Raw genomic sequence first — 11229 nt, 5'->3', positions numbered from 1 at the left:
TCCTTGGACCTCCGGTACCCAAAGGCCGGGGGTGGGGTGGGGGGAAGGGGTGGGGGCGAGACCAGAGAGTCTGCGGCCCCCATCCCTCCTCGAAGTGCCCCTCCACCCAGAAGCCGCCCGCCCCGCGCCTGCCCCGCCTCCTGCACCCGCCTCCAGTCTCCTCCCTCCTGCAGAAGCTGCTCGGCTCCCCACTCCCCTCCCGCTGCCGGCTGCTTGCAGGCGCGGCTCCGAGCCTGAGCCAGCTAGCGCCTCGACCTCCGCGCCTCCTCCGAGAACGGGCACGCGTGCCCCTGCTGCCCCTGCAGCCCGTGGGACCCCGCGTCCCGGAGCACGTCCGGCAGCCTGGGGGTGGGAGGGAGCCACTTTCCCCGCTCCCTCACGGGGCGGGGCAGGCAGCGGGACAACTTGAAAAACTTCTCAGGGCGGATCTCAGGGACACCGGGCTCCAGTGGAAGAGGATGTAGGAGAGTGGTGCCTGGCCGCAGTCTTCCCCCAACCTCCTGGGCCCCACTCATCCCAGCCATGGGGCTCCGGCACCCTCAGCGCCGCCAGCGGGGCGAGCCCCTCATCTAGCCTAGCTGGGTGGACCAGCACTGTCTCCCTCTGTACTTGCACTGGGCAAGCAACGCCCCCTCTGGCCTGCTCGACCCTGCCATGGACCACCAGGAGCCCTACTCGGTGCAGGCCACCGCGGCCATTGCAGCAGTTATCACCTTCCTAATTCTCTTCACCATCTTTGGTAACGCGCTGGTCATCCTGGCGGTGTTGACGAGCCGCTCGCTGCGAGCCCCGCAGAACCTGTTCCTGGTGTCTTTGGCCGCGGCTGACATCCTGGTGGCCGCGCTCATCATCCCCTTCTCGCTGGCCAATGAGCTGCTGGGCTACTGGTACTTCCGGAGAACGTGGTGCGAGGTGTACCTGGCGCTCGACGTGCTCTTCTGTACTTCATCCATCGTGCATCTGTGTGCCATCAGCCTGGACCGCTACTGGGCTGTGAGTCGCGCTCTGGAGTACAACTCCAAACGGACCCCGCGCCGCATCAAGTGCATCATCCTAACCGTGTGGCTCATTGCAGCTGTCATCTCACTGCCGCCTCTCATCTACAAGGGCGACCCAGGCCCCCAACCCCGGGGACGCCCGCAATGCAAGCTCAACCAAGAGGCCTGGTACATCCTGGCCTCGAGCATCGGGTCCTTCTTCGCACCCTGCCTCATCATGATCCTCGTCTACCTGCGCATCTACCTGATAGCTAAACGTAGCCACCGCAGAGGTCCCAGGGCCAAGGGAAGCCCTGGGGAGTGTAAATCTAAGCAGCCCCACCCAGTCCCTGGGGGAGCCTCAGGCAAACAGCCAGCCGTGGCCCCTCATTTGGCTGCTCCGGGAGAGGCCAATGGAAACTCTAAGTCCACTGGGGAGAAGGAGCAGGGGAGGACCCCTGAAGATCCTACGAGCCCTGCCTTGCCACCCAGCTGGCCTTCCCTTCCACATGCATGCCAGGATCCAAAGGAAGGTGTCTGTGGACCGTCTGCAGAAGACGAAGTTGGAGAGGAGGAGGAGGAGGAGGAGGATGACGATGAGTGTGAGCCTCAGGCCTTGCCAGCATCCCCTGCCTCAGCTTGCAACCCATCCCTGCAGCAGCCACAGGGCTCCCAGGTGCTGGCCACCCTGCGTGGCCAGGTGCTCCTGGGCAGGGGCATGGGTACTGCGGGTGGGCAGTGGTGGCGTAGGCGGGCTCAGCTGACCCGGGAGAAGAGGTTCACCTTTGTGCTGGCCGTGGTCATTGGCGTCTTCGTGCTCTGCTGGTTCCCCTTCTTCTTCAGCTACAGTTTGGGCGCCATCTGCCCACAGCACTGCAAGGTGCCCCATGGCCTCTTCCAGTTCTTCTTCTGGATCGGCTACTGCAACAGCTCACTGAATCCTGTCATCTACACTGTCTTCAACCAGGACTTCCGCCGTGCCTTCCGAAGGATCCTTTGCCGACAGTGGACCCAGACGGCCTGGTGAGCCGCCTGCCTGCTGCCCTTGTGGGTGGGTGCCAGGTGGCACCAGGGCCCCCCTGCTTCCTCCCCTGTTTTATGTGGCCATGTCCCTGGGGCTGTCTGGTCTCTGCCCAGGTGCTGCAGGCCTCATCTTGGAAGCACCCTGGGAGGGACACGGGCAGGGTGCTATTCACAGGGGGCTATAATAAGCCTTCCCTTGCTGACTCAGCTGTGGGGGAACATCTTCTCCACACCTGCCAGACCACAGAGAATTGGAGGAGGCCTGGACCTTCCTGAGTGTGGCTGAGGCCAGGCAGGGATAGAGCACCTCCCTCCTGGAACCCCGGAACCCAGTAAGCTTTCCCGAGAACCTTGTGGTCCCTGGCAGGCCTCTTGCTTGTGGTGTTTTGTTTCTTTTTCATCTTCCCCAATAAAGAGCAGGAAGCCAGGCTTCTACTTTCCCCAAGAGGGCCTGCTGCTGAGGAAGGGGCAGAGACGACGAGCCGTGCATCCACGCTGAGTGCCTGTGGACCCCAACAGGCGCTGGGTGGGGGTCGATGGGTCGGCACTGCCCCTGGGCCCTTCTTCCCCTTCTCCCTGCTCTTGGACTTGTGGTTTCTTTGAAAGCTAGAACTGTGATCCATGTTGCTCCTGGCACCCCTCTGGAGACCTGGCCTCTCTGCCTCAACAGGACACCCCTGATCACTAGCATTCACCCCTGCAAAATCCAGGGCGACAATAGCTTGCCGCCTACTTGCTGCAGAGAGATGAAAGGCATTGCAGAAAGCTTTGAGCTCTGTGGGGGAACCTAGAGAACCAGAAAATGTGATTATTTGGCGATATAAAAATCCCCTTTCTCTGTGTTTACCACCACCTGTGTTCTTATAGACTTTTGTTCTGTGCCTGGGCTGTGTGAATTCCTACCCCAGACTGGAAGTGGGGAGTGGCAGACGGAATGACTATTTCAGTTAAAGGGTTTCTTTGAGAACGTGTTCTTGTGCCTGCAAGGGTTTGAGTTATACTGCATGACAACTCCTTGACGTTTTACCTGCAACACCAAGAGGTTTTTTTGTGGCTTGGGCCCCCTCATGGGGAATCAGCCTTTTGTCATCAGGCAAATCGTTTCCCCAAGATAGCTAAAAATACCCACACCCTGGGAACAGTCTGACGTGGGAGCCCGTGGCGGGTGACAGAGCCCTCAGGCGGGGTTCTGGGCTTGGGCAGGTGAGCCACGGCCTTCTGGACCCCTGGGGGAGCCTCCCACCGGATCACCAGGCAGAGCTCTAAGCCCCAAAAGGGTCTCTGGGAAGCACAACTGATCCCACCTGGGTGGGTGTTGGCTGGCCACCACCAACCCAGCCGTGTGGCTCTATCCCACTAATGGGGCTCCAGGGGCCCCTTCCTCCTAGTTCTCAACCCTCACCCCAGACCCTTGAACCCAGAACAATTTGGAGCACTTAAAGGAAGTTTCCAGGGGTCCCCTCCGGCAGTGCCTGACTTCAACAGCAAGCCAGTGGGATCTTAGCTGGGGGCAGGGCCAAGTGGCAGGGCACTGGTGGCTCTCTAATGGACCTGGGCGGATTGGGAGGGGTACCGAAGGCATTTTCCTGGGTGGAAGGAATGGAGGGGACCAAAGAGAGTCCTCAGTTCATTCCTCAGTGTCGGTGTGAGGCCAGGGCATTGCCCTGGGGCAGGGCTGGGGTAGGTAGGTGGGCCCAGGGGAGGGACTGGCTTGTAACATCTTCCGGTGGTCTCACCTATGCTCCAGGGCACCCCTGCTGTTGTTGCCTGTGGCCCCCCTGTTGTGAAATGCAGGTGTTTTCTTTTAAAGGTTTGAGCTATTTTATCAATAAAAGATATTTTGTAATAAGCACACTGTGTCATAGATTCCCAAGGGCTGCTGACTAGTTATTCCTCAGCTACTTGTAGCAAACTTGGCACGGGCTGTTGCCCCCCCCTCCTCCAGGTGCGGCCAGCTGGTGCCCATCCAGCTGCCTGCCTGTCTGCTTTATCCACGCAGAAGCCCCCGTTCCTCACTGGGAGCCGGTGGGGGTGGAGTGGCCAGAGGAGCCTGAGGCTGGCTGCATGGGGAAGGAGGAGAGGGGGCCTGGTCTGAAGGAGCTGGTGGTGTTCTCTGGGCTGGACCTGGGGGAAAACACCCAGAGGCAAGACTTTTGGTCAGGGAAACAGAACCTGCGGAAAGGGTGCCGTGTGTGATCTGGCAGTCTGAGGGTCAGCTGAACGCTGGCCTTGCTGGGCAGTCAGGTGCAGGGGTGGGGGCCCTCGGAGGGGGTCCGGCACTACCCACACGGTAGTGGGTAGTGGGAGGGGAGATGGGCTCTCTGAGGACTGTAAACTGCTGCCTTCTTCGGTGAGAGCGGGAGGGGGAGTGGAGCTGGTCTGCTTCAGGCTGCCTCACACTGAGATGTGGTCAAGATGTCTGAGCTGGCAGCTCCTCACTTCCGGATGAAGCGCCTGAGGCCCCCCCTGTAGCTTTGCTGTGCAAAGGAGTTCTGTCCATCAGTCCTCCTGTTCCCCTCCGAGAGGGCGGCCTCAGGCCAGACACAGCAGGCTGGTGCCAGGACCAGGGCCAGGGCCAGCGGGAGACTGGGGGTCGTTAGGGTGGTGCCAGGGGGGTGAAGTCTGGAAGGGGAGTGGGGGAGGAGCAGTGAGGCCCCAGCGTCTGAAAGTGTGAGGACACCCTTCATCTCCATGTGAGCACCAAAACTGGTGTCCTTGGCAATGTGGAGCTCCGCTGAGGACTTACCAAGAACACGAGGCCCTGCCCCAAGGAGTCCCCAGCCCTTCCCACCAGGCTGCACCCACGGCCAAGGCCCTGAGGCCTGATGAGGGCAGGTCAGGGTAGTTGTCTCTTCCCTGAGCTGACTGACCTTCTGGAACTCTGTCTGATTACCTATTAGTTATCCTGACCCAAGCTCTTCCCACCTGACCACATTGTTTCCTGTTGCCCGAGGGCTTGCCAGGGGGCAGGCCCACTGGCCCCGTGGAGGGGCTCCCTCCTGGTCTCTGGAGATGGTGGCAGGAAATTTCCCTGCGGGTGCTGGACCGTTGCCATCTCTATGTGAATACATTCTCTCACGTGAGCCTCGCAACCTTGCCAGGTGTGCCACCTTTACAGATGAGGAAGCTGCAGCCGGGTCCCTGAATGACAACATGGTGGAAGTCAGATGCAGGAAAGGTGTGGTCCTGTCTCTGGCATCAGCATTTTTCAGCGGCCTGGCTGGATGCAGCAGGTGCGGGGCTGGGACCGACTGCTTGTGTCTGTTACTGGTACCAGACGTGTGAGTTACTGTGGGAGTTTCACAGGGTTTCCACTCCTGCCAGCTCAGTCTGATTCCTGCATTTTATTGAAGGAGAGTCTAAGGCCTAGGGATGGAGGACTTGCCTCGGACCCTCAGCCGTGGGGGGGGGCTGGGCCTGAAACCCCAGTGGCCCAGTCTGTCCCCCACACCACACCTCCATCCTGACTGCAGCCAGACTGAGGAATGACAGGTGCACATCTAGGAATCGTCTGCCGACAATCCACCGTGGGCGAGGCCCTGTGCTTGGCTCATCCCTGCTGTCCAATCCGGTTTTCAGGCCCTGGGGAGCAGCATCCTGGGAGCTTGTCCAGAGCTGTGTGCACAGCTGGGCCGATCCCAGGACTGCTGGCTCCTGAACAGGCCTCTTCTCACACCCCTTCCTGCTGTTCTGTGTGAGCAGCACCTAGTTTTGATTGCAACCTGAGCCCATCTTAAGGTTAGAGGTTGATGAAGTGGATTCACAGAAGTAGATATGGGTGCAGAGGCCCTGCTCCCTGCTCAGGAATGGTCCCAGTGAATACCTGCAGGTGAAGGGGGGGACAGCAGGCAAGCAGGGGAGCATGGTGGTCTATGGGGGGTGGCTGTGAGCGGTCTTGGCCCCGCACTTCTACCTCCAGAGACCATCCTTGAGTTTGGGGGGCCACCAGTGGGGAAGACAGAGAAGTAGTTGGGTAGGAGGGCTTAGGAATATGTCACCCCCTACTGCCCTCACTCTGTAAGACTCTGGGGACACCCTTGAAAGGGAGTTGAGACTCTGCCCTTGCCTCAGGCCAGGTGCTAAGAAATTTGGGGTGCAAGAAATTCCCCTTTGGAGCGTTCTTGAAGAAGTCACCCTGACCACCTGTTCAGAAGGTGCTGCGGCAGGAGGGCCAGCTGACCTGCCGCCAGGACCCCAAGTGGAGGGGGCCTTGCAGGTTCATCAGGCCCGTGTCCCCCTCAGTCCTTTGCATGGCTTCTACCTTGTGTGTGTGGAGGAGAGCTGGGAAGGGGCTTTGTGGCCACGCCCACCTACCACCTGCAGATGGGCTGCTGCCAGCTGGGAGGACACATCTGACCTTCTGGAGTTGGGACTGGGCAACCTTTTGCGGCCCTGGCACTGGCTGGGACTTCTGCTCCAGCACCTGTGGTCTGTGTGCGGCAGCACAGGGCTTCTGTGGTGGTGAAAATCACAGTGGGGAGGTGGTGGGGAGTCCAGGGTCACACCTGCTTCTGCCACCACCTGTCTGGCTGTGCCTGGGCAGGGCTGGGTCCTTCTCAGGCTCCGTGTCCCAGCCTGCCCACGAGGGACTGTCCCTACGGTCTCCGGGAGTCCCCGGCCTAAGGCTCCTTCTCTGTTCCACCCAAGCCTAGCTCCTGGAAGGTCTAGACACTGAAGTCCCTGGAGTTAAGTCGTTGTCCTGAGTTGGCCTCCTGGACAGAATCAGGCTGTTTTCCTCACCTTTGTAGCTCAGTGCAGAGGCAGACTGGGTCTGGAGAGACCGGTTGGTCTGGGGCCCTCTGTGATGGAATAACGGCAGCTCAGAGTTGTTAGGGCCAGTGCCTGCCACGCATCATTCGAGATCAGAACCATCACTATCCCTGTCTCACAGGTGAGGAAACTGAGGCCGGGGGAAGTTGAGGATCTTGTCTGAGGTCTTCCAGACCCAGGATGACACATCTGCCCAGTCTAATCTTAACTGTGTCACTAACTGGTCTCAGTGTTCGCCCCAGGCCAAGGGTCCTCCCTGCCCAGCAATGCCTCTGACCTGCAGAGACCTTGGCTCGGGGGTGATCTCCCTGACTGTTGACACCTCCGGTAGAGCAGGGCCCAGGCAGGGGTGGGGCGCTCCCACCCTCCCAGGTCCTGCTCACTGTTAGCAGAGGAGGCAGGGAGTACATGGCTAAAATTAGACACTGGGATCCTTCATGCTCCCGCATCCGTCCGGCAGTGTGGGCAAGGCTGTTGTCAGAAGGCCAGGGCTGGAAGGAGGCTGAATGTCAGCTTTCGCCCTCCCCAGGGCTCACTGACTCTGATCTTCTCACACCCTCGCTGGCCCTTGGCCAAAGGCTCTTGCCCTTGGCTTGGCCTTGTGGCCATCTATTGATTAGCAGTGATTTCAAAGGGAGAGGCTCCCTGACCTCTTAATATTCACCCTTCACTCCTGGGACTCCACAGTCACTTAGCCCCCTCTCTTCTTTTCCTCCTTTCCCCTCCCAGGGCCCTGGCCGCTTCCGGTTCCTCGGTGACTCGCTCCCCCTTCTTTGAGCCTCCCCCCTGTCTCCTGCTGACTTCTGCCTCTCCCTGGGATGGCCCTGGCTCTTCATGAGGCCTGCAGCTTCAGGGACCATTGTGGCTGCAAGGGGATCAGAACAGACTAGAGATTGAAAATCAGCCTGCGTCCCGGACAAGGAGGAGATAACTGTGGCCGGGTGTCACCCTTTGGCGCCCCTGGCCCTTTGGCAGGCCAGGTGGGGGAGGTGCACAGCCTGGCTGAGGGTGCTGGGGGCTCTGCCCTCATTTTCCCTGGGGAGGGGCAGGCCCCTCCGGGGCTGGGAGTTGGGCTACTCCAACCTCAGAGCGCCTGGAACTCAGTTAGAATGCCACTACCTCCAACCCCAGGGGACCTGAGCTGCTTCAAGAAGAGAGAGGGCTGGGCTGGGGCGGTGCGGAGCCTGTGTCCTTACATCGTCCAGTTCCCAGCCCAGCCGAGCCACAGCTGGGAGGCAGGGAGCGTGAGAGCTGCCTGTGCCTGCTGCTGGGAGTCCCTGGACGCTGGGGGTCAGCAAGGGTTAAATCCAGCCCTCCCCTCCTGGTTCGGGAGAGGGTTAGGTGGGGTGGCCATGGGCTGCCGGCTCCACCTGGCCTCTGGGTGCTCCTTGGCGGGTGCCACTTTGACACAGCTATTCCAGCTGCAAATTTTCACTCCCTGCTTGCCTGGCGCCTGGGATGAGGAGGGGCACAAGGCTGGCAACTGTTTAAAGGGTTTCCTCAGCTGTTTCAGAAGCGCTAGCTGGGGTCTGGAGACTGGGGTCCAGAGGCCGGGGTCATGGTCCCAGAAGGGCCACCAAATTTCTGGGTGACCTTGGGAAAATCCCTTCATGTCCCTGAGCTTCAAATTCCTCACTGTCAGATGAAGGAGTTGGATTGGAGCATGACTAAAATGACGTCCTGGGCGCTGCCCCCGGAACCACTGGGCAGGGCCAGAGAGGAGACAAACCCGGTCAGTGCTCTCCTGCCCCGCCCGACCCCTGCCTTTCCCTGCTTATCTTTTGCTCAGAGAGCAGCTCCCTGCACCCCCCATCAGGGTTCCTCCCCTGCCCACCCCCGGCTCAAGCAACACCCTCAGCCAGCCCCTTGTTCTACCCAGGACACCTGTGTCCCAGGGAAATCTAGGAGGCAGAAACCTTAGAAGGGTCATCTTGAAAGACATTCATAGTCCCAGGGCAGGCTGGGAGCCGGTGGATCAGGGTGGGGCCATGTGCCTGGGAGGCGGGAGGGTCCAGGAGAAGCCAGCCTGTGCTTAACATTGCGTCTAATGTAAGGCTGGATGGGCAACTGAAGCTGGGGGCGGGGGGCAACAGTGGAGGAAGTGGGTGAGGTCCTTTGGGAGGGGCAAGCAAGGGGGGACACGCTCCAAGGGAACCCTGCTGTCATTGGGTCAGGGCCCAGACATGACTCCTGAAAATAAACCAGCCCCGGGCCTGGCCAGATAGCTCAGTCGGTTAGAGCGTCCTGACAGGCCAAGATGTGGGTTGGATCCCAGGTTGGGCACATTCAAGAATCAACAAATGAATGCATTAAATATGTGGAACCACAAATGGAGCTCTCTCTCTCTAAAAACACAAACAAAACAAACAAAAACAGCTCTAACCCCAGCCGAGGTGGGTCTTCCTGGTGGGGGCAGGAGCCCGGGGCGGGCACATGAGAAGCGTTCGTGGAACGAGTGAGGCCTCCTAGCAGTCTGTGGCAGCCTCGGCCTTGGTCACTTAAGGCTGGGAACTCTTGTGCTCTGGGAATGTATCTCTGGTTCAATGTTTAAATTTTCTGTTTTGTTTTGTTTTTCCCATAGTTCCTAGAGAAATTCTGTTGGAAGATTCCATCCTGGCCTTGGCCTTGGCTGGCTAGGGTTGGGAGTACTATCCCTCAGAGCTGGGTAGAGGACACCAGGGCAACCCAGGGGAGGGCGTGTCAAGAGCCCATCCTGGAGTGTGGAGAGTAGATGGGGTGGACAGAGGGGACAGGCAGAGAGAGGTCATGGTTGGGTCATCCCAGTGGCAATGTGAAAAAAGTACTGGCTTTGCTGTCAAACTTGGCTTCATAGCTTACTGGCTGTGTGGCCTCAGGCACACCATGAAACCTCTCTGAGCCTCAATTTTCTCATATTTAAAATGGAATGACATTGGCTCCTTTAAGGTTGGAGCAGTGTATTGAGAGAGAGAAATGATGTAGATGTCCTAACACTGTGCGGGAGGGCAAATTTGGCACCCACAGACGGAAATAGACATTCTGATGTACTCTCTAGACATCCAGGTCCTCATCAAGGTGAGCTGGCAGGGCCTCTTGTCCCCAGGTGTCCCCTGACTCACTGCTCAGGGGCCTGATGGGAAGAGGGTGGACTCTGGGTCCTGGAAGACGGCCCCATCCTGCATATGGATCTGCTCTAACCCCCTGCCCTCACCCCATGTTTCCATGGAATCCAAAGCCTCTCCTACGCAGAGATTCCGCCAGGCTTTCTAAGTGCGCCACTGAGAGGGGAAGGCGCTCAGACAAATAAGTCGAATACAGCAAACAAGTCAAATGCTTGCAGCCTCACCACTGTGACCATGGCAGATCTCAGCAACGGACCTCAGAACCGCCTCCCGCAGGCCACGGGGAGCGCTGGGCAGGCAGGCTCAAACTGCCTCTCACTCGTGTGGGAGATGAAGCCTGTGTGCCCCTGACGCCATGGAGAATCCTGGCCTCGTATCCCAGTGGGCGCGGGAGAAAGGGCTGCCAGCCTGCAGCCAGGGGGCTGTTGGAGTATAAAGAGGTTGTCTCTGGAGACCCCTAGGATTCCTGTAGTTCTGCTGTGTAGGGGGGACCCAGGTGTCAAATGTCAATGCCCATGGGGACCCCAAAGATTCTGAGAAAACTGCATGTGGATGGATGCACAGTTGTCAGCAGCGGGATGTCTGGGGGGCCAGATGCGGGCGAGGCCAGGAAGCACGGCGGGGACCTGGGTGAGTGCGGGGCTTCCTGGGACAGCGCAACTAGATGGGGCCAGAGGAGGGCAAGAAGAGCAGGAAGGGCTGCAGGGCACCGGAGGTCTTATGCCCTCAGGAGTCAGTAACGCCAGGAGAGGATGCTTCAAGTTCGCCTGCCCACACTGCCTGTTCTGCCGCTTGGGAGTCTGACGGTTTGGCGTGAGTGGGCTCTAGGGGCAGAATCGGAGCCCCGATTCCGTCCACCCTCACAGCACCCCATAGCAGCGGGTGTCCCCTGCCGCCCCATTCATCAGTGTGCTCACGACACCCACACTGTATGTGGCCCCACCCCAGCCAAACACCTGCCTTCCCTCTTTGCTGTATTTTCTCCTTGGCACTTATCACCAGTGAGCAGGCCGATATCTTACTTACCTATCTGCTCTGTCTTTGTCCCCTAACAGACTGTGGGCACCACGACAGCCGGCCTGGTCACCTGTCTCATTCACTGTGTAGCCCTGACTGTGCCTGGAGGACAGCGAACATGCAAGGGCCCCCGGGCCTGCTGTCCTGACACGGGTCTCCACAGGTGCCCTGGAAACGCGGCGAGGGAGGAAGGCCGTGCCTACCTGAACTCCTTGGAAGGGAGGGAGAGTGGACAGGGATGGGGGTGGGGTGGGCAGTTAGAGCTTCTAGAAGCAGCTCGAACAACAGCTGGGGTTGGTTGTGGGCTGAGCCGACTTGGGGGAGCTCAGTGGCTGCCGTGA

The 11229-nt window shown here is 59.4% G+C and overlaps 1 protein-coding gene across 1 annotated transcript; it reads left to right on the top strand.

The window, feature by feature from the left end:
- Window positions 1-206: 206 nt before the first annotated feature.
- Window positions 207-3843, top strand: ADRA2B (adrenoceptor alpha 2B). Its single transcript, XM_037146172.2, has one exon. It carries the CDS (start codon window positions 655-657, stop codon window positions 2002-2004), a length of 1350 nt encoding a protein of 449 aa, XP_037002067.2. The 5' UTR covers window positions 207-654; the 3' UTR covers window positions 2005-3843.
- The last annotated feature ends 7386 nt before the right edge of the window (window positions 3844-11229 follow it).

The sequence above is a fragment of the Artibeus jamaicensis genome, unplaced genomic scaffold (assembly GCF_021234435.1).
Source record: "Artibeus jamaicensis isolate MK-2021 breed Jamaican fruit bat unplaced genomic scaffold, CSHL_Jam_final contig_384, whole genome shotgun sequence".
Lineage (NCBI taxonomy): Eukaryota > Metazoa > Chordata > Mammalia > Chiroptera > Phyllostomidae > Artibeus > Artibeus jamaicensis.
Note: the sequence above shows the minus strand (reverse complement) of the source record. Positions and strands in the feature narration are given on the sequence as shown.

Excerpts from the sequence above, each read along its gene's own strand:
- ADRA2B (XM_037146172.2), top strand. The coding sequence starts at position 655 with ATGGACCACCAGGAGCCCTACTCGGTGCAGGCCACCGCGGCCATTGCA.